General features: G+C 43.8%; 1 protein-coding gene and 1 long non-coding RNA gene across 7 annotated transcripts in view; one reads left to right on the top strand and one right to left on the bottom strand.

Moving 5' to 3' along the window:
• The window catches only part of TRPC5 (transient receptor potential cation channel subfamily C member 5), a 177973-nt gene that overhangs the window by 63236 nt on the left and 90850 nt on the right, over positions 1–23887 (top strand). For all 6 annotated transcript variants that reach the window (XM_082208239.1, XM_082208236.1, XM_082208240.1 and 3 more), the window contains exon 3: positions 22870–23391. In XM_082208239.1, the coding sequence (XP_082064365.1) occupies positions 22870–23391 (522 nt within the window). The remainder of the gene's footprint in view (positions 1–22869; positions 23392–23887) is intronic.
• LOC309524006 overlaps positions 1–23887 on the bottom strand; it is a 212032-nt gene that overhangs the window by 174117 nt on the left and 14028 nt on the right. The gene's annotated exons all lie outside the window — the stretch shown is intronic.

Raw genomic sequence — 23887 nt, 5'->3', positions numbered from 1 at the left:
ACTGGTACTCATAAAATTGCTTTATTGAGCATGTTTTTCAATTTAAAAGCCGCTTATCTGTAAAATGTACATTGTGTAAAATGCAGCTATGGAAAGCATTAAGGGAATCTGAGTGAGTAAGCTCTTTAGGAAGATTAATTTCCAGTCTTTTTATATTTATTTAAATGTACTGTTGGTTCTTTAGTCATTCTTACCAACAAAATGCAAATTCCCAGCATTTAAATAGCTGTTAACATTATAACGAGCAAAAACAAATAAGGTCTTTTAAAAAAGCTACAACAAAGCACATACATTCTATTTTGTGGCTTTTTAATGAGAGACCTCACGTGTTCATCAATATTAAACATTTGGAGGCTGATTCACCCCCTTTATCATCAGTACCAAGAATGTTTCTGAAAGGCCCCCAGGAAATTGACAAGAATTCTGCTCATATTGATCCAAAGCAGAACTCCAACGTATAGTTAGAGTGAAAACTTAAGCACGTTGCAAGATTCCCCCCAAAATAGACCAGAGGCAATTGTACAGTGGTGCCCCGCAAGACGAATGCCTTGCAAGATGGAAAACTCGCTAGACGAAAGAGTTTTCCGTTTTGGAGGTGCTTCGCAAGACGAATTTCCTATGGGCTTGCTTTGCAAGACGAAAACATCTTGCGAGTTCCTGCGGGTTTTTTTCCCTCCCCCCCTTTTTCTAAGCCGCTAAGCTGCTTATCAGCTGATCCGATAAAAGCCGCTAATAGCGCTAATCCTCTAATCCGTCAATGGGCTTGCTTCGCAAGATGAAAAAACCGCTAGACGAAGAGAATCACAGAACGGATTCTTTTCGTCTTGCAAGGCACCACTGTATTTCATCCAGCAGAGTTTACTACTGCTACTGAAGGTAAATGAGCACAATGGTCACAAATCCATACAATCAGGATTGGCACTGTCCATAAGAAAACCACACCAGAAGGAAAGACAGAAAGGAAGTGAAACTCAGGCTCCATCTGGCCTATTACAGTACTATAGTCATCATAATCCTAAGTGAAAGAGATAACAGAACCAGTTTAAACCAGCTGTTCAGCTTCTCTGAAGGAATAACCCAAACATCAGTAACCTTCTGCTTGTTTCTAGGCAGAATAGAAACTTGCTTGTCGGCTAGAAACTTCCAGCTTGTATCACACAGAGAAGCTTCCAGAGCCCTCCTGAATCAATTAGAATAGGAAATATCTTTACACATCAGATCAATACTTTCTTCACCAAAAAATGCAAACTGACAGAAATGAGGCCAGATGAGCTTTTGGATAGATTTTCAAAACAAACGAGGTGTCTCAATCTCCTGAGACAGGAAATGGAGCCTTGATGTTCAGTGGGGCTGGGGGAGGCTGACACTATTTCCAGGGAAAGGGTTGCTCCTATAAAAATGGGTGGAGACTAACATTGTGCAGCAGTTCAGGTGTATAATATGACAGATAAGCCACATGCCAGAAGTTAAAACACCACCATCCCACCAACAGCTGTTGGAATTAGCTTTGGGCTGCCTCTTGTGGTGAACAACTGAACTGCAGAAGGCAGGCTTCCATTTACTACAGAAAGTAAAGAACCTTCTGGAATGACTCCACCTACCCAGGTTCACCTTGCTATCAGTAGGGACAGGGATGAATTATAAAGGGTTTCCTCTTACATCTCAGCCTTCCTCTAGCAATACATTTGACACCAGCTTTGCTGCAGGAGTTGCTGGGAGGAAGAGTACAAGGACCATCCCAGCTGTCTTGAGGACTCCACTCCAGAGTTTAGCCTGAGGTTTAGGATCAGAGTTTTCTTTCTAGATGGGCTACCTTCCCAGGTTGATAAGCCCCATTTGCCCCTCACTTCCCTCTACAGCATGTGCAGAAACTGCCTCTTTGATTGCTGGACCCACTATGGGTCTTCTCCACTCAATCTGCTGGAGCCTATCTTTGCATGAGGGTTTGAGACCTATCGGCTATCTCGTCTGACATGAGAAGTAGATGTATAGAATGGGTGTGATTGTGTGCTGGTGGTGGGTAGTCACTTTTGCAGTATGCATCTGAATAATAGTTGCTGAGAGTCACAGGTGGGGGGAGTGCTGTTGCATGTAGGTCCTGCTTGCAGGTTTCCCATGCACATATGATTGTCCACTGTAAGAATGGGATGTTGGACTGAATGGGCCTTTGGTCTGATCTAGCAGGACTTGAACTCCGGTAATTGTTCTTGGTTATTAGGATGAGGGATACAGGCGGGTGTGTGTGTGTGTGTGTTTAGAAACTACCCTATTGAACAAAGGTAAAATTTACATTCATTGCTCCACCTACTTTTGTCTCTGCCTCTGTCAACCACAGGCACTTGGCCTCCAGAAGGTTGCTATCTATGAGCAGAATGTGACCCTCAGTCTGAAGATGTTTTCCCACCCCTACTCTAGCATGCCTCATGTCTCTAGTCATGCTGTTTGGTTCTGAATTGCGGTTTACCCTCTGATCTTAATTGCTCATCTGTTCTGACCATTGACCTATTTTACATTTCCTGCTGGTGCTCAACTCATTATTACTCCCAAGAGACTGTTGCTCACAGCCCAACTCTGATGCATCTACACAATTTGTAAGTTGCAATCCTGGGCATATTTGGTGAGAATCAGTTTCGCTGAAATACATGTGACCGAATATTAATCAGTAAAACTGCATATCTCTTCAAGATTGATTTGAGACTCTCTTTATATTCTTTAAGCTCGCATTATTTTGAGTTATAGTACGTGTTGCATTGAGATATTTGCTGTACAATATACTCTTATTTCATATACAGAGTTGTGCTTGATGAGGTTGTACTCCATGTATTCCTTCATTGTTTGATACTGAGCTACAGTTCTTAGCACCCTTAAGAAACTACAGTTTCCAAGATTTTCGGGGAAGAAGTAATGCGTTTTAAAAGTGATATTATGCTTCCTATATAAGAACTGTCCTTGGTTGCTTCAGATGACAGTGCAAGAACCAATGGGTAGAGATTGTAAGGAAACAGATTTCAACTAAGTATCTGGGGGGAAATTATCATGATAGGAGATGTTCAGCCGTGGAACAGACTGGTGATATTTAAGCAAATCCTGGATGTCCATCTGTCTGTGATGCTGTACATAATGCGATGTTCATCTTCACTGCAGTGAGTACCAGGTTGAATTAGATTATCACCATGATCCCTTCCAAATCTTTTATGGTACCATGAGTCTTAAGGCTGTTGTAGAAAAGCAAATACATTTACTTCTCCTAAACTTCTGGCTAATGCATGTGCTACTTTAAACCAGTGTTCCCCAACCTTGGGTCTCCAGCTGTTTTTGGACTACAACTCCCATCATCCCTCGCTAGCAAGACCAGTGGTCAAGGATGATGGGAACTGTAGTCTGAAAACAGCTGGAGACCCAAGGTTGGGGAACACTGCTTTAAACCACAAGAGGGTATTATTTGGCTAGTGATCTAGCCACTCCCTGTTTGTAGCCACTTTGTCTAACTCCACTCCTAAAGACTGAGCCATTTTGTCTTTCTCTTTCCGAACTTGTTGAGACAAGATGTCTGCTGTTGCTCTCTCCCTCATCACTATTCATCTGTGAATAGTTTTTGCATGAATAAAGCATTGGAACTCCAGAAGCTGTAAATGGTTATTCCAATATAATTATAAAAGGTAAAGGACCCCTGACAGTTAAGTCCAGTCACTACTGAACTCTGGAGTTGCGGCACTCATCTCACTTTACTGGCCGAGGGAGCCGACGTTTGTCCACAGGCAGTTTTTCCAGGTCACGTGGCCAGCATGACTAAGTCACTTCTTGTGAAACCAGAGCAGCACACGGAAACACCATTTACCTTCCCACCAGAGCAGTACCTATTTATCTACTTGCATTTTGACGTGCTTTCAAACTGCTAGGTTGACAGGAGCTGGGACTGAGCAACGGGAGCTCACCCTGTTGTGGGGATTCGAACCGCCAACCTTCCGATTGGCAAGTCCTAGGCTCAGTGGTTTAGACCACAGTGCCACCCACGTCCCTAATATAATTATAAGTGACCAAAAATAAAGGATTTTTACTTCTCTCGATCTGATTCAGGGACAGCAAAGCAGATCAAAGAAGCAGTTTTCTGAATGTGTGACTTTCCCCTTCTCAGTTCAAAAAAAAAAAGAAATAAAAGCTGTATGTCAGGTTGCACAATATGCATATACTTCTTTAGTCCCTGTTAGAGATGTGCAAACAGACTTGTGCTCACCACGAAAAGCATTTGCCCCCCTAGTTCCTATTTACCAGCGACTGTATTTTGTGGTACCTGTCCTTACTAAATCACTGACACTTTGGGAGAGGGCATTTGTTTTGGGTTTGTTTTTGTGGGGAGCTTTTAAAACATGTTCATGTGCTTGAATGTTTGTTTCCACCTCTTCCCCCTGTTCCCTGCAAGTTAAATCTCTGAGTGGGGTGGGTGGCAAATGCATCTTGATTATATTACACATGCATGTGAAAGGATACACAGTAACCTAAAAATATCACCACCTCTTCATACAACCACCTAGTATCCAGATAGCAAATGCTACTGAATGTGTCTGAGTAGAAACGATTCTATAATAAGTAAGCCAGGTACATTTAACAGTCCATTAAATTTTCTTACTTAACCCCCCCCCCCCAAAACCTCCTGTTATGGCTGGGTTGCTAATGCAGCATAAATGAATACAGCATTCAAGAAACAGAATATTTAGCAATGTGCAATAGTGTGTGTGTATGTGTCAGTGACTGCTGGTATAAGAAAAAGGGTGCAACAAGAATGCCCCTAATCTCTTACCATGGCACATTGGATGCAACACTGGATCTCTTCTCTCTCTATAGCACTTGCTGTTAATTGATTTCTCCATTATTCCGAATCCTCTGGGGAAAGATTGTGGTTCACTGGCAGGGCACCTGTCTTGCATGAGATCCCAGTTTCAACCCCCAGCATCCCTGGGCAAAGCTGAGAAAGGCTGTGTCTGAAACCCTAGAAAGACTAGACCAGCCAGTACAGACATTGAAGGACCAATGGCTGCTTCCTGTGTTTTCTACTGAGATGAGCAAAATATAGCAACTGGGGCAGGCAGGAGAGCGGAGATGATAATTCTGATAGCTGAGGGCCCAATCTGTGATTGGTTGCCTGGGTGCCATTTTCTTCTAAAAGCATCCACCTACCTCCCTGATTTGGATTACAGCCCTGGAGCATAGAGTAGCATAGCTCAGTGGCAATGCAGAAGGTCCCAGATTCAATCCTCTGCACTCCCAGTTAGGTCTGGGAACACCCGCTGCCTTGGAGAGAGATGCTATCGGTCAGGATAGACAGTTCTGAGCTAGATGGACCGATGGTCTGACCCACATTCTTACAGTATGTCCCTTATTTTGTGGGGAGGTTCACAGAGGAGCAAAGCCTTCTTGTTACAAAAGGTACACTAGACAAGTGTGTGGGGAAGCTGGCCTGAGGTTCTCCATGGTGGGGCAGAGCTAAAGGCAGAGCCCTGCAACCCTTAATATTCATGCTGTCTCTTCGTGCCTGTGATGCCTGAAATGGGGTTCACTTTGAAAGTTCAATAGCCTTCCATGTTGTGTAAGCTCACAGGCTCTTACATGGGCACGTAAGAAAAGCCCTGCAGGGTCAGGCTAATGGCCCATCCAGTCCAGCCTGCTGCTCTCATAATGGCCAACCAGACGCCCATTATGGGAAACCTGCAAGGTGGACTTAAGTGCAGCAGCAACTCTCCCTACCTGCAGTTTCCAGCAACTGGTATTCGGAGGTATACAGCCTCAGACATTGGTGGGAGAACATAACACAAAATAACACTGTAGCATAACTTGGGTTATCCAAGTTGGTGGCCATCACTGCCTCCTGCAGGAGTGAGTTCCATTTTTTTATTTTTTTTATTGCTATATGCACAGCATCCACACTTTTGTAGGAAAAACTGCTCTTTAGCAATAGAGTGGAATAAATGGTAATTCCGGGGGGGAACCTAAATTGCCATTTAGTCCAGCTGAACTAAAGAGTAGTTTTACCCAGGGAGGGGAGAAAGTAGCAGGACAAGAGGAAGTACAAATAAGCCTGAAGATCTGTCAGGTAACTGGAGTCCTGCCTACCTCCCCATCATTTTCTTTTTATTTACAGACATTTGCACCTGTGTACCAAGGCTGTAGGGACGCGGGTGGCACTGTGGGTTAAACCATAGAGCCTAGGGCTTGCCGTTGCTTGGTCCCTGCTCCTGCCAACCTAGCAGTTCGGAAGCATGTCAAGGTGCAAGTAGATAAATAGGTACTGCTCTGGTGGGAAGGTAAACGCTGCTCTGGTTCACCAGAAGCGGCTTAGTCATGCTGGCCACATGACCCGGAAGCTGTCTGCAGACAAATGCTGGCTCCCTCGGCCTATAGAGCGAGATGAGTGCCGCAACCCCAGAGTCGGTCACGACTGGACCTAATGGTCAGGGGTCCCTTTACCTTTACAGTGGTGCCCCGCAAGACGAACGCCTCGCGAGACGAAAAACTCGCAAAACGAAAGGTTTTTTCGTTTTCGAGTTGCCTCGCAAGACGAATTCCCCTATGGGCTTGCTTCGCAAAACGAAGCTAGCCCCGCAAGCTCCGGGGACAGCACTTCTTCCCCGCTGTCCCCGGACCTCTTTTGAAGCAAGGGGCGGCGGGGAGAAGCGATCTTCTCCCTGCAGCCCCAGGTCCGGGGACAGCGGGAAGCGCTTCCCGCTGTCCCCGGACCTCTTTTGAAGCAAGGGGCTGCGGGGAGAAGCGATCTTCTCCCCGCAGCCCCAGGTCCGGGGACAGCGGGAAGCGCTTCCCGCTGTCCCCGGACCTCTTTTGAAGCAAGGGGCTGCGGGGAGAAGCGATCTTCTCCCTGCAGCCCCAGGTCCGGGGACAGCGGGAAGCGCTTCCCACTGTCCCCGGACCTCTTTTGAAGCAAGGGGCGGCGGGGAGAAGCGATCTTCTCCCCGCAGCCCCAGGTCTGGGGACAGCGGGAAGCGCTTCCCGCTGTCCCCGGACCTCTTTTGAAGCAAGGGGCGGCAGGGAGAAGCGATCTTCTCCCTGCAGCCCCAGGTCCGGGGACAGCGGGAAGCGCTTCCCACTGTCCCCGGACCTCTTTTGAAGCAAGGGGCTGCGGGGAGAAGCGATCTTCTCCCCGCAGTCCCAGGTCCAGGGACAGCGGGAAGCACAGCGCTTCCCCTCTGTCCCCGGACGGTCTCCATAGGAACGCATTGATTGAGTTTCAATGCATTCCTATGGGAAACTGTGCTTCGCAAGACGAAAAACTCGCAAGAAGAAAAAACTTGCGAAATGAATTAATTTCGTCTTGCGAGGCACCACTGTACCTACCAAGGATGTTCCCCAAGTATTTAGAAATCTCTCTCTCTTCTCTCTCTCTCTCTCTCTCTCTCTCTCTCTGTGTGTGTACTTGTTTCATGTTCAAACTGAGAGGCCATCAAACAGCATAATTTTCTGTTACAGCGAACAGCAATAATATCCAAACTATGCAACAGAGAAGTATATTTTAATAGGTGGTTGTTGCTGTTGTTGACATATCCGGTTTTGGGGCACTGAACTCTTTTTACAGCCTTAACAGCAAAATGGAGTACATACTGAAAAGCTATTTTCAGCTATCCGGATTTATTTGAATGTGGTCCCGTCTGCTGTTCCTATTTTTATGTTACCTCCCCCTGTGCACCTCACTATCTCTGCATTACATAAAAGAAATATAGCAGAGGGCTTTAATAACTGGAGGAGTGGTACTATAAAGCATGAAATTTGTCACTGTAATAAACTTCCCTAGTGTGTTTATTATAACAACCACTAAAATTAGAAATCATGAGCAGAAGAGAGGGTTTAGCTGTTCTGTTGCTTTAAAGCATAAGATGAGGTGCCTGCCACTTTGTAAGCTATGGGCCTTGCAGTGAAATGGAATGAAATCCCGCAAGCCATCCTCTTTATTAGTCAGGAACTTCCCAAGTAAGGCATAGAGGGAAAACACATAAACCTAATGGAAAATGTTAAACTGAAGTTTATTATGATTGGTCCCCTTTGGCAGTGGAGGCCGCTCCATCCGGGCAAATAGAGTGTCATCCCACCAACTTCAGTCTGCCCTCTGTCAGCTCCACCTGTCCTGCCGCCTTCCTTGCAACCAGCCTAGGGAGCAACACTGTCCATCAGACTTCTCACCCTGTTAATGTGTTCCTGGTAGCCTGGCTTCTGTGCTCTGAGCTTCCATACAAACCTCAAAGGCAACCTCACACAGAACACAGTACAGGAAGCCCACAACGAACAGACATTTAACTTGTGTACATTTAGCTTTACATGCTTGGCAAAAAAATTTAAAAGGAAAGGGATGGGCATCTGGAGCATCACCTGCCATTGAACCCAATGGTTTTTGAGTACACACGATTTTGGCTTTAGACATGATCCCCGGACTGTAGCCCCTGCATAGATTGCAGGCTTACTGTAATTCAGCCTTGAGGTTATCAAAGCTTGGGCCACTGTGATCAGGCTATTCCTGTACAGAAATGACTGTAGCTGGACAAAGAGCCGAAGCAGACAACAAGGCCCTCATAGTACTAGAGGCCCCTTTTTGTGTTGTGTTGCAGTCAGCACAGTCCCCCTTTTGCGCCCATAATAAACTGCTGCACTTTATCCCCAGGTCCTCCCCAGTGGTTGGAGGGAATGCTCAGATCAGAAGGTCCTTTCATGTGGCACTTCAGTGCGTGCATGAATTTAGAGCACCCCAAATGCTGAAAATGAGTGCCATGTGTAGAATGGATCTTCTAGGTAAACAGACTTTCAAATCTGCCCTACTTTACAGAGAAACACCCTCTATTTCAAGGGCTGTCAAGTGGTCTGACCTCTACATTAAAGGGATGTTCCACTGCAAGATTATTTTGTTTTAAAGAGAGAGAAAATGCTGTCAGTGGTTCCCAGCTGGTTGCCCAGGAAAGTATAAAGACAAGGAAAGGTTTCTTACCGTCCTTTTTCGTTTCAATATTTACAGAGCGAGGCTCTAGAACCCAGCCTCTTGGAGAATGGTGTTGTCCCGAGTGCATCTCCATCCCCATTCTCTCCCACTTTCTCATTTGTCACTTCTACGGGTGCTGCTACGTGCCCTCTATCTTTGAGCTCTTTGCTCTCCTACTTTTAAGGCTAGCCAGGTTCTGGGACATAGAGGGTCTGAGATGCTTTCTAATGACACAATGTCAGCCAGTTGCCACTCCGCTTCTGCCTTCCCCTTATCCTCTCCCATTATTTCCCAACTTTTCCCCTCATCTGCCTCTGAGCTGTGCCCTCCTGCAAACCACTGTTGTAAATCTATGGTGTCTTCTTCTTCTTCTTCCTCCTCCTCCCTGGAATGGTTAGGATGGGAGGCTGTCTCCACCATTCCTCCTCTGCCCAGTCCCTGACAAGAGCAGGCCATTTGCCACTGGCATTCAATCATTAAGGAAGCATACATGTCATCTGATAACAGTCTTCCCCACTATGCATTGTATTTCAGTTGAAATTATAGTAATTATTTCGACAGTTGTGGTGATACATATAAATTAGCAAAGGAACATTTACCCAAATTTGTGTTGTCCTCTTTTTGGTGATGTATTTACTTCTTGGGGTGGTGCGTAATTGGCCACCCTATTTCAAATGCTGATGTTGCAGAAGGATGAGAGTGACTGGGTGACTGGGGTTAGTAGTAACTCTAGGGAGTATGGTCACATTCACACCATTCATTTAAAGCACTCTAATACCACTTTTAACGTTCAGGCTTCCCTTCAAATAATATTGAGTACTATAGTTCATTGTGGGGACTGAGAGTTGTTAGGAGAGCCCTCTCAGAGCTAAAATATCCAGCACCCTTAAGCTACAGTTCTCAGGATTCTTTGTGGGGGCAGTGGTATAATATTCCTGTAAATCGGGGATCAGCAACCTTTTTCAGCCGTGGGCCGGTGCACTGTCCCTCAGACCATGTGGTGGGCTGGACTATATTTTGGGGAAAAAATATGAACGAATTCCTGTGCCCCACAAATAACCCAGAAATGCATTTTAAATAAAAGCACATATTCTACTCATGTAAAAACACCAGGCAGGCCCCACAAATAACCCAGAGATGCATTTTAAATAAAAGGACAAATTTTACTCATGTAAAAACACACTGATTCCCAGACCATCCGTGGGCTGGATTGAGAAGACGATTGGGCTGCATCTGGCCCCCAGGCCTTAGGTTGCCCACCCCTGCTTTAAATGGATGTGATCTTTGGACTGGATCCACAGGTTATCTGGGTCTTGGTCTGCTTCATTGAAAACCAAGAATATGTGCAGAGCTGTTTTTCTAAGATTGATTGATTGCTTTTTCATCTTTCATAGCAAAACATGATGTGTGAACAAGGTTACAGTTCCTGGTACATGTATCTGCTTCATAGCTAAGGCTGCTGTGTCTCCTACAGCAAATAATTAATATGGCTGTAGCTGAAAAACGTGAGCTAATTTGTTTAACTGCTTGCACATTTATGTCCTAATACAGATAAAGTGAAGAAAACATCATAATTGCTAAATGACACCCCCCCACACACACAACAAACAATCTGCTTTCATTCTAATGGACATGATCAGAATCCAAGATTACAGGAAGACTCCAAGTAAGGAATATGTCACATTTCAGAACCCTTGATTTAAACATATCAGGAATAGCCAATGTGGTGCCCTCCAGATGTCTTGGACTATAATCCCCATCACCCTTAGCAGGCATGGCCAGTGATGATGAGAATTGTAGTCCAGCTACAACTTGAGGTCACCATGTCAGCTAGCTCAGTTTTAGGTTATCTACAGTCCCTCTTCTATTTTTTCCTACAATTTGATTGCCTTTCTGACAGTTACAATGCAGTATGCTAGCATATTCAAAACGCAACCCAGAGCAACTCCAGAATCACTGCTGAAGTGGAGATAATGAGAATTTAGACCCTTGCGTGCGTATTTGTAACTCAAGTAGTAGAGAAACTGTGATCACAGTCTGAACAATAAATAGATATGACATCTTTTGATCATATAGTACATTTCTTAAATGCACAAATGAACAAAGCATGTCCGGGTGAGTTCTGATGCCATTGTCTGATGCCCTGGGTACACCTGCTACATCTTTCCAAAAGTTTACTTCCTCTCTTAAACACTTGTATAAGCAGCGAAAATAAAGCGTAAGCAAACTAGTTAATATGAATAGACAATGTCTGGTCTCTTTCCCAACTTACTTTCCACATCATTCTTGTACCATCGTTGAAATCTGGGACAAAAATAGTTTATTCTTTAAAGATTTATTTTAACCCACTTTAAACTATGCTTTAAAAATGCAACTGTTGTAGGTTGAGCTGCAAGCAGTGGAGCTACCACTTCACATACAGCCGGTCAATTTTTATTCTCAACACACCTATTTGTATGAGTGTCTTGGCTCCAAGCCCTTTGTCTGCTGTATAAAATCTAGCAGAGAGGCCCTTTTCTTTGTGTCCCACCTGGGGCTGAGCTCACAAATGGTTCGTTTTGTCTTTCAGGTTTTTTTGTATCCTCCTCCTTTGGGGAAAAAAAAACTGCAAGGGCGAAAAAGTCCTGCTTCTGATTTGCTTCTGATTTTGTATCCTGGTTTATAGTAAGCTAATCGCTTACATATTGCCCCCAAAAGAGTGTAGATACACCAGTAAAAAGAGGGCAAAAAAGGCCACAGATTTGCATAAAATGTAGCTATGTATATGCAGGTGTCTGAATGCAAATTTAGAAAAAAAAAATTGTCAATTAAAAATAAATTCAGGACATCTCACTGTAGTGAGGAAGACAGTAGCTAGACTTCTGAATCTGCTGACCAGGTGCCAACTACTTTGAAACTTCAATGTTATTTCTACCCTCTTCTTAGGGCTTCTGAATCTTTAAACTAGGCCATGCCTTACAATGAAATCACAAGGGGTTCCCCCAAAGAATCCTAAGAACTACAGCTTGTTAAGGATTGTGAGAATTATAGCTCTGTCAGAGGTAAACTGCAGCTTCCAGGATTCTTTGGGGTGAGCCATATTCTTTCAGTTCAATATGGTTTAAATGTGTGGTGTAGATGTTATCCTAGATTAGGTTTGGGTAGCCGTTGAGGATGCCTTCAGTATAGGACTGACCACTGGAAAGTAGAATAAATGAGCACCCTTGTTTCTTGTCAGATGTAATGGGGAACTGGTTTAAGTAACCCTTGAAGTCTTTCATTGCAACATGTGAGAAAAGAGAAAGAGGGGAGAAAAGAGAGGCGCAGAGGGGAGTGTATGATCACAATGTTCACTTTTAGTCCAATAAACCATGGTTTGTTGAACTGAGATTGCTATGTCCGATCTGGACTGAAGAGAAAGAGGGAACCAGACTTTAACAACATAACTCATTTAGATGCCACGGATTAGTACATTGTTTCATAAAGCTACAGTTAACCACCCAATGTAAACCTTTCTTGAATTTTAAGACTCCGTATATACTGATAGATTAAGCAACAAGATCCAGTTCTCAAAATAGTGATCCAAATGAGTACAGATGGCACTTGCTGTTCCTTGATGGTGTAATGAATGGAACAACCTTGCTTATGAAAGGACATAAAGAATCCCATTAGACCCATGGACTTGTTTCAAATGTAATGCCAAGCCATGGTTAGGCACTACACATATGGACTTTCAATGGAACTTGGGCTCATACACATACCCCCTTAGAATATAGGCTCTTAGAGACTGCTGTTGTTGAGTGGTATGAAAATTGTTTAAATAAATATACAAAATTTAAATAAATGAGGCGATTTCCTTGTTTTGAGGCAAACCATAGCACACCATTTTGTTTTATCCTGCAAGTCAGGAGTGGTCACCAGTGTCTGATTCTGGCATCCAATCCTGCTTGACATAGCAAGCACGAAACATAGTTTGCTAGTATAGTTGAAACAGTAAACCATGAATTGTCTCACAGAAGCAAAGTAGGAACAGAATCACCATGCATGAATAGTGGGTGTGTGAGATCTTGAGGCTCCTTTAAGGCCCATTCTCAAATGCAAACCTTTCAAGGGAGTAAATCTGTACTCAGGTAAGGTATCTTTAGGTTTCAGTCATTAGGCTGTTACCCGGCACAAAACGGCACAAACATGAGTCTGAAGCCTGCTTGGTGTCTAACAAGAAATGATGGTGTGATCACACCCTTAGCTTGCTATGATATCATTTTGAACCCCTCTGGACTCAGTCGTGTGATGTGTCAAACTACTTTCAGAGAATAAAGATGAGTGTGATAATAATAAACCACTTTGTGTACAGATGGCAGAAAAATAATAATTGAATGCAGAGCTGCTAACATTTCTAAAAAAAAAAAAAAAAGGTTTGTCCTCTTTTTCTTAACATGAGATCTGACTGTGTCATTCTCTGAAGGTTCCTGCTCAACAGCTCATGTCAGGAGAACTGGCAAAAAGAAAAGAAAAGGAAATCTTATTCAGGTCATTCATTGAAAATAACCTTGGGAGAACTGTGCAGTTCTTGGAGTAAAATAATGTATTCTTCTGTCTCTGTAAAAAGAAAATGAAAAAGAAAAGAAAAAACTAAAAAGGAAAAGGAGCTGCCCTAAACACAAGCTAAACCTGTCAGAGCGGCATGGATCTATGCTCTGTTAAGAACCGAGAATTAGCAATTTACAAACCATGCTTTGTCAGATGTTGTGTTATCAGCAAAGGCTTTTTCTTTGTAATGATGGCTTTGCAACCAGGGGAGTCATTAACTGAAAATTGTGTTTGCAAACTGTCAAGGCACGATATAAAGCCCTCAAAAACGCCAGAAGTATTATAATTTTTGACCTATATGCTGTCCTTACTTTTTTGTCATGGCCCCAACCCTAGGATTTTACGGTACTGTGTGTGGTGGATGACTCTGATGAGGGCAAGACTCAGGCTACCTTTTTGAAGTCAGTATCTTATTTACTGTCCTAGATGCAGGAGATGTGCCCTGTGCAATACTTCCATCTTGCCAACCTTGCAGGACAGAGATTGCAAAAGCTGGCAAAGTGTTTTTAACAACTCCACCTGCTCCTCCAGGAAGCCAGAGTGAACTAAATTACAGACCTTGTCATCCCTTATAAAACTTTAGCTGGGTTTAGCTCCATACTGAGACAAGATCTTCTGATAACTACCATAGGAGGAGAGAATTGAAGCCAGCAGGGCTCATTTGGAGCATCACTGCAGATGGAGACGCCTGCTCCTTGGGAGAAAAGCGATGGCAAACCTAGACAGCATCTTAAAAAGTAGAGACATCACCTTGCCAACAAAGGTCCGTATAGTTAAAGCCATGGTTTTCCCAGTAGTGATGCATGGAAGTGAGATCTGGACCATAAAGAAGGCTGATAGCCAAAGAATTGATGCTTTTGAATTATGGTGCTGGAGGAGACTCTTGAGAGTCCCGTGGACTGCAAGAAGATCAAACGTATCCATTCTTAAGGAAATTAGCCCTGAGTGCTCCCTGGAAGAACAGATCGTGAAGCTGAGGCTCCAATACTTTGGCCACCTCATGAGAAGAGAAGACTCCCTGGAAAAGACCCTGATGTTGGGAAAGACTGAGGGCACAAGGAGAAGGGGACAACAGAGGACGAGATGGTTGGACAGTGTTCTCGAAGCTACGAACATGAGTCTGACCAAACTGCGTGAGGCAGTGGAAGACAGGAGTGCCTGGTGTGCTCTGGTCCATGGGGTCACGAATAGTTGGACACGACTAAACAACAACAACAACAGCATTCTGTTTTCATTTGCCTTTTTTAAGGAAAGCTTTTGTCAAGACTTCCCTTGCCTTTGCCCAACTTTGCCTGCTTTAACTTGGCTTTGCCTGACTTGGCTAGGCTTTAGCTGCTGGATCTGACCTTTCCTACCTTGCCCATTTACTCACATTGACTTGTCTTCACCTACATGCTTCTCCTGTAAGTCTCTAACTTACAGCACTCAGAAGACAAAAGAAAAGAAGACAAATATGCAGCCATACAATCACCTTAACTAACAGGGAAGGAAGCTGAAAAAGGGAAATGGATTCCACTGAAGTCCAAGATTAATGTTGTAATAAAGGAGTGCCTTCAAACTGCTAGGTTGGCAGAAGCTGGGACCGAACAACAGGAGCTCACCCCGTCGCGGGGATTCGAACCGCCAACGTTCTGATCTGCAAGCCCTAGGCTCTGTGGTTTAGACCACAGCACCACCCACAGGGTGAGCTCCTGTTGTTCAGTCCCAGCTTCTGCCAACCTAGCAGTTCGAAAGCATGTCAAAGTGCAAATAGATAATTAGGTACCGCTCCGGCGGGAAGGTAAACGGGGTTTCCATGCACTGCTCTGGTTCGCCGGAAGCGGCTTAGTCATGCTAGCTACATGACTGTACGCTGGCTCCCTCGGCCAATAAAGCGAGATGAGCGCCGCAACCCCAGAGTCGTCAGCGACTGGACCTAATGGTCAGGGGTACCTTTACCTTTTTAAAGGAGTGCCATGTCTTTTCTGACCAAGTAGGGGTTCCATTTAGAGTGCACCTCTTCCCCCTCTAGCCCCAAATGTGTCAGATCATATACAATGGGGGTGCATCTGACATGGAATAACTGCTGTTATAAACAATTCATTATGCAATCTTATAAGCATCTGCTCAAAAAGAAGCCCATAAAGTTCAATAGGAGTTATTTCAGCATTGTGTGTCTAGAACTGCAGTTTAGGCTACAATCATATACCCACCTACTAGGGAGCGTGCACTATTGAACTCAGTGAGCTTACTTCTGCCTTGCATACAAAAGGTCCCAGGTTCCATCTCTGCCATCTCTAGGTAAGACGGGAGGGACTCCTGCCTGAAACTCTGGACAGCCACTGTCAGTCAATGTAGATAGACCAAAGGTCTGACTCATACATATCTATGTTGCTAGATATGTATAGGATCGTGCTGCAAATGATCATCTTTATCAGGCTTGCACATACTCTGAAAGTGCACCAGTGTATGACAACCTGATCCTGAACATAAGTAGTCTTGGCCTTTGGACTCTCCTGAATTACACACTTCTACCACTACTGTATTTTCCCCCTCCTCAAAATCTGAAATGACCCCTCTGCTGATAAGTCTCTATCACTACCTATCTTCCCCTGCCCCCATGCATAGACAGACAAGGTCAGTCTATTAGTTAAGCAGGAGGGAACAGGAGATATGACAAAGGATGAATAGACATAATAGCATGGCTTATTGTATGTGGTCTACCGCAAGCCTAATTACTCTCACTCAGAATTAGAGGGTGAAAAAAACAGGGCACAACAGGAAAGAAAATAATATGGAATCCTGATTCATTATGATCTACACTCTGTAGGACTGACATCACATGAACAGCAATTGAGATAGGTCTGCTACGATGAGTGGGGCACAGCCCACCAACCTCTGTCTGCTCTCAGCCAGCCAGCCTCCACCTGCCTGTCTTCTAATTTACAACCGGTCAGTGGGTGGATCTGCCTGCCATTGGCTCTGTCTCTATCTATTGTTCCACTAGCCATCCCTAGTGGAAAGAGAGCTGGGCTGTGTGCTAATCTTGCCACCCCTGTTGTTGAATCCTCTGCTGTCCATGCACTGGCAGAAGGTCTGAAGAGAGGGGAAGCTTACCCAAACACATTTACAGATGGCTGTTTCCGTGAGCTGGAACTAGAAGGACAAATATGTCAGGTTTTTGTTTTTGTTTTTACATTTCCCCCCTATATGCTTACAATAACCATATAAAGTAGGCTATAGATGGGTAGACTGTTTGAGAACTTTTCAAAGGCTTGTGAACAAGGCAAGATTTGACTTATGAGCTTCTTGACCTTCAATTCATACCCTAAGCCACTATGCTTCAGAAGTTCTCAATGGGCTCTCTCTCCACCCTATCAGCTCCAAAGGAGTCACAAACAAGCTCTGTGTCAGAACACTTCCTGGACCTTTCTTTTTTTAGTGTTCTACACATCATGTGAAGACAACCCCGGCATGTACCATATGGGGTAATCCAGCTAATCCTGACTCTTTCATGAATGTAATTTAATTATACACATATTTCCAAACATGCTATTTAGTGTAGAAAAAAGACAAGTAATGAGGGAAATTGAATATAGCACAGTGTGGGGAAAGTGGATAGAGATACGGTAGCTTTTTTCTCACTCTCTCATTCAGTGAAGCTGAATGTTGGGAGATATGTTTATTTTTATTTATTTAGATTATTTATGTACGACTGTCTGCACAAGCCCCGGGGCAGTTTACAAGAAGTCAAATAAGTAAAAATTCATAAAAATTGCACAACCCAAAACAGCATGTGCTGGCAGATCACTGAATGACAGTTACTAATAGTGGCAGCAATCAACTTTCTCTTCCCCCAAACACCTCCCGAAAAAGGGGTGTCTTGACTAACTGCCTAAAACCATAGAGCACTGGAGCCAGGTATACCACAGTAGGGATGAAGTTCTACATATAAAGAGCCACCACTGAAAAACGTCGTTTCTGGTTCCCCACGCCACATACCTCAATATGTGGAGGAACCATCATGAGAGTTTCACCCACTAATCCTCGAACATGAGCAGGTTACTATGCAGAATATGCCCTTGCAAATATCGGTGTCCCAAACCATTTAGGTCTTTGAATGTCAGAGTAAGATTCAGTACAGACAAAAGGAATCACTTCTTCTTGCAGCACATGGTTAAGCTAGAGGATTCATTTCCACAATGTGTGGTAAGGGCCACCTTCTTAGATGGCTTTAAAACAGAATGAGATGAATTCAGAGAGGGTGATGGTTCTGTCTGTGGCTACCAGTCATGATGGCCAATGCTTCAGGATGCAGAGACCCCATCCAGGTGCTTATGGGGAATGGCAAGGTAAATGGCTCTTGGGGATTCTGCGGAAATGCCATGGTTGTATTTGTTGTCATTTGGCTTTAATATTATTTATAAGCAACCTTGGGAATTTTATACCAAAAGGTGGTGATAACGGGTAGATTAAAGATCATCAGGTCCCCAAAGGGATTCCTAATGCTCATTTGTATAATTGATTTGGAGGGGATTAGACAAATTCATTGAGGGTGAAGCTATCATTGCCTACTAGCCCCAATGGCTATGTTCCACCTCCACTGTTGGGTGGCAAGATGCCTTTGGATGCCAGTTGCTGGGGATTGCAGGTAGGGAGGGTGCTGTTGTGCTCAGGCTCTGCCTATGGGCTTCTCTTGGGCATCTGGCTGGCCACTGCGAATGCCAGATGTTCTACTATGACGGGCCATTGTTCTGACCCAGCAGGGTTCTACTTAGGTTCTTATATGTTGTATTTTTAGGTGTACAGCTAAAATGGGTGAGGAAACACAGGCACTTCTCTTCTCAGTGATTCAAGTGCTGAAGTGGGATGTTCTGGAGAAGACTCTCCATAGAATGCACACTGGGAGGTGCATCCAAATGAATGTAATGGGAGTAGAATGGCAACACCTGAACATTCAAATATGCACCTGAATGTGGATCAAAATGTGAATCCAAACAAGCATCCCATTAAGAGCAGTGGAGTAACTAGATGCAATCTGTACTTTATTGTGCATCCAATTTCCACCCCTTGGAAATCAATAATATATCCGAGGAACCTTGAGTTTCAGCAGCTAGTCAAGGCTGTGGGGAAATGGGAGGGGAAACCAATGAAATAAAGGAACAGGTCTTGCACATCCCAAGTCTCAGCGATTTATATATTTTTACTGATAAAATAGCACTCTGCTGCCACTGAGATCTTTTTGACAATGCTTCCCATGAAGTACTTTTGACAGTCACAAGGCAAATGTGTGCAGCATTCACCTGCAGTTAGTCACACTTCAAGGAGATGTGCCTGTTTGGTTGGAGAGGTCAGGTGGTGTGCTGAGCTCTGTGGATATTTGTCGATGCTGGCAGAAAACTGAACTTGCCAGGTTACAAAATGGAATTGCTTGGAAAGGTTGCTGTGCGCTTACGTTTCAGCATTCTGAGCACCAGATGTCGATAATAAGGCCGCAACAGGGGATGCATTAAAGCCTCAGCCTTAGCTGCAAGGTACATTGATAGCTTAATAGCACAGTACTGTGGTGCCAGCAGCTTTTAGACTATTTACATCTCGTTCTCTTTCAAGCGTCCCTCCCCCTACCTTTTAAAGTAGAGGTGTTCAGGCAACAATTCCTTCTAAATAACAGCTTGAACTTAACACCAAGAGAACAATAAGAGTGTAAAAGGGCTGCGTAGACTTTTTGATTGGCCATTTCCCCATGCGCTGTGAAGCTTCCAGTCTGATAAATCCCAGAGATATTTTTAACACTAGAACATGCGGACATCCAGCGAAGCCGAATGTTGGGTGGTTCAGGACAGACAAAAGAAAATCCTTCTTCATGCTGAGCGCAGTTAAACTCTGGAACTCGCTCCGAACTTGGAGGGCTTTAAAGGAGCATTAAACAAATTAATGGAGGAAGAGAAGGTTACTAGCCCTGATGAATATGTTCCACCTCCAATGTTGGAGGCAGTATGCTTCTGAATACCAGTTGTTGGGAACTGCAGGATGGGAGAGACTTGGGTCACATCCATGCATTTAAAGCACTCTTAGACCATTTTAACAGTAATGGCTTTCCTCAAAGAATTCCAGGAACTGTAGTTTGTTTAGGGTGCTGACAGTTGTTAGGAGACCCAACACAGGGATACAATTCCCAGCACCCTTATCAAAGTCCCGAGATTATTTTGGGAAGCTGTGATTGTTGCAGTAGATAAGAGTGGCATAAGAGTGATCTAAATGTAGAGTGTGGATGTGTCCTTGTTCTTTGCTGCCCTGGAGAGCAGGGCTAGATCAAATGGGCTTAACGTACAAAGGGATAGGCTTTGAGTTGAACACTAGGAGAAAGTTATTGATGTTAAGACCTGTCCAAACAAAGCAGGGCTAGGGAACATGTGGCCCTAAATATGTTGTTGGGCTAGAACTTCCACCATTCCTGACTGTTCACTATGATGGCTGGGACTGATAGGAGTTGGAGTCCAACAACACCTGGTACGCCAACAGGTTTCATAGCTTAAACCTAGAAGGTTGATGGACTCTCTCCCCCTGGAGGTCTTTATAGAGGGATGCTCTAGTTTAGAGCATCCCATGCCTTGGAAACAGGGTTGGACTGGATGGCTTACAAGATCCTCTCCAACTCTGTGACATTTTGGACATTTTGGACAAAAAGATGAATGGCAAAATGTGCACATTATGCTCCCTAGCAACAGACTATAGAATTACAGGTGCTTTTCAAAGTGCATTGGATTTCAGTATGGTTCTCTCTGGAGTATTTAGAATACCTCTTATCCAAAGTGTTACAGGGATAATAATCCCATTGTAGCAATACTACTACTACTATATTAATAATGCATCCAATGGAAAAAAATGGATGTATAAACTGGACTCCAGTATAAGATAAAGCACCACCTCATGAGCACCTGCCAGGACTGGCATTTTGAACTCCGAACTCCATATCTTCTCTGTTCTACATCATACTGTCTCTGAACTTTGAGCTGCCTGGTAATGAAATGTCTCTTAATTTCATCAGCTACTCCAGACATTGCTTCTGCTTCTGTCAAATCAACTTAGTATTGACTGAAGTGTTGAGTGAATATTCTACAGTAATCCCTTCAGGTCTTCAGGTGGCTTGGTGTTGAGATGGCTAGAGGCCCAGGCTGTTGTTGGAAGGTGTTGAGAACTCAGTCCAACCTCTCTGGAGGCATATAAAGTTGGTATAACATTATCGATACTGGCAGAAGTGAGCAGTGACTGAAAGATGAGTCTTATGGGAAGACTTCCGTCTGGAGATTTTGTACTTCCTTGGCCTATGTGAATGGCCTGTTAGTCTGCAGTGTACTTGGCACATTGGTCCCATTCTTTCAGTATCTGTTTTAAACTCATGGCGTTACTAGGAATGCAGAAATAGCTAGCTCCTAAAGACTTCTCTTTCTCAAGTTACCGCTTCCCTTTTTTTGCCAAAGTGGATGGAATTTAAAGGCACAGGAGCCTCTCTGGAGTGGACTTAGCCTGCAAAATGTTAGACCAATAGGTCCAGGAGCTTTTTGTAGCAGAAGTAAAAGGGATCTACTTTCCATCACTATCCTTTATGATAGAGGGAGGACTTTCCTTTTTCTTACCTCAAAATAATTAAGAGGTGGCTAAGTTCTGTGTATTCTTGTATGTATTTTAAAAATAAATAAATTGCAGCTTCACACCAGCCTTTGGTGTGTGTCCAATCACAGACCTTACAATGTCAGGCTATCTAGAACACTGCCTATAATGTTGTGAAGAGCTCTGGAGTTAAAGAAGAGGAATGTAGGATATAATAATTAAAAAAAACCCAACAGCCTCAAATACAGCTTTTAACAGTTTTTTTAAAAAAACACAACACACACCTTTTGCTGCTTGGGTTAAACAAAAAACAAAACTCAGAGCTTGACAGTGTTCTGCAGGAAATATTTGCAACAACCTCACTTATTGCAAAGCCCATCGGACCTACACAGCTATAATATATAAGAAAGTTCAAGGCTGTATCAAGACAGAAAAGTGCTGAAAAAGAGCAAGCCTGTGACTTTGGCGATCTCAATCTGACTTGGGGGCGATGGGGACGGTATAGCTTTGACTTGAAAAAGGAGAGACCCTCAAATTGAAGTGCAGGCACCTGACATGGCACAGAATGCAGACCACTGGACGGATGATTTGTAGAGTGAAAGACTAGGCACCTACAAGCACCATTCTTAGTTATTGCCAGCAGCATTGTTAAGGGAAAATAAGATGTTGGCTCCAGTAGGAAAGTATGGCCACCATTTCTCCCCACAGGAATGCCTCTGAAAACAATGCTATTATCCTGACATAGCATTTTCCAAGGAAGGCATTGTATGTAGGTATATGTGAATGCCAGCCAACCGGTGTTGCAGCAACTGAGCTAAATAAATAATGTTTTTTTAAAAAAGAAAGAAAGGATCTATGCCACATCCAGTTTCTCTGTGCCCCCAAATGTTTAGAATTTCTCTTCCTTTCTGAAAAAAGACCACGAAACACACTCTCCTGCACACACACTTTTGCAGTCTGATCATGGGATCCTAGGCGTGGGGAGCCATTTGGACACCATGGGAAGCAATGTCTGCCTCTGGCCCACATGGGTTTTCATGCTTGATCCAGTCAGGATAGTGGTCTGCAATAAGGCAAAGGTCAATGGTTTGAGGGGATAAACTCTTGGTGTAATTTTTCATTAAAAGGAGTTCTGCAGGCATTCTTAGGATCGTGCACGTGATTGTGGTTTTGAGAATACTTAGTGGTACATGCAACCTGAATGCTGGTTTGTAAAACTAGTCCTTGCTTAATGGAGCTGAAGAGTAACACATTATTTTCTATTCTGTTGAGGTGGACAAATATGCTATCATAGCATATTTTTCATTTTCTGAGAACATTCTCCACCTCATCAGAATAGAAAGTAAGGTGTTGATCTTGCATTCAGTTCTGTTCTCTCCGTTGGAGATAATTCTGCTGGGGAATTGCTAATTTTGTAGCCAGTTTTGTTTATCCTATTTCAAAATGAGACTGAACCTAGAGTCTGTTTCTTTTTAGTTGCTTTGGTTTTGGTTCCTGGGGACAGACTATCCAATTAATGAATGAATTAATTAGTTATTCTAAATTTATTAGATGCCTGATAGCTATTGCTCTCTGGGTGTCACACAGGAAAATACTGAGACATAAAATCACAAAACCCAGCACAATACTATATGTCCTTTATATCTATTTGATGTCCTTTATTATGTATGCTCCTGATCTGCCATGATTTATACGGTTTCTGGAAGAAAGATCTTAACTCATTTATTCATTTTGTGCAGGTCCCCACATTAATGATGGACACTCAGTTTTCGGAGTTCACCCCTGATATAACCCCCATAATGCTGGCGGCTCACACCAACAACTATGAAATCATCAAGCTGCTAGTCCAAAGACGGGTCACGATCCCGCGCCCGCACCAGATCAGATGCAATTGTGTGGAATGCGTCTCCAGTTCTGAAGTAGACAGCCTGAGGCATTCCAGGTCAAGGCTGAATATTTACAAAGCTTTGGCCAGCCCTTCGTTGATTGCCTTATCTAGTGAGGACCCGATCCTGACGGCCTTCCGGCTGGGTTGGGAGCTGAAGGAGCTCAGCAAAGTGGAGAATGAGTTCAAGGCCGAGTATGAGGAGCTTTCACAGCAGTGCAAGAGGTTTGCTAAAGACCTTCTGGACCAGGCACGGAGCTCAAGGGAGCTGGAAATCATCTTGAACCACAGGGATGACCAAAGCGAAGAATTAGACCCGCAGAAATGTCATGACTTGGCAAAGCTAAAGGTAGCAATAAAGTACCATCAGAAAGAGGTAAGGGCTGTTTTCCTACTTGGGGATGGTCCAAAACTCTATGCATATGTCATGGGCTAGAAGAGCCTTCCCCAAACCAATACCTCCACCCTGAAAAGATCTTGCTAGACTCCAACTCCCATCAGCGCCTGCAGCCTGCATGGCCAAGGTTAAGTAGTTATATGAGTTGTGGTCCAGTAACATCTGGAGGGCACCAGACCTGGGGAAGGCTGAGCCAGCGTGTATTTCCAAGTGGGGTGTGATATGTTCTTTTAAAAGAAAAAGAAAAGGGATCCCAGGGCAGCTTACATACAATCAGTAAATGAAGAGAGTGGTTGTCTACCATCAATAGATATTCCCTGGGCAGGTTATAACAAATGTAAAGAAATTTATGATTTTGAAATTTACAATTTCTTTGGTTTATTGTAATGGTTCTTTAGCTTGTGATTCTTGGTGTGGTCTTCCTGAGGGAAAAGTCATAGTTAATTAGTCTATGCACGGAGGGGAAATGGAGCCC

The sequence above is a fragment of the Podarcis vaucheri genome (assembly GCF_965113315.1).
Source record: "Podarcis vaucheri genome assembly, chromosome: Z".
Taxonomy (NCBI): Eukaryota; Metazoa; Chordata; class Lepidosauria; order Squamata; family Lacertidae; genus Podarcis; species Podarcis vaucheri.
Note: the sequence above shows the minus strand (reverse complement) of the source record. Positions and strands in the feature narration are given on the sequence as shown.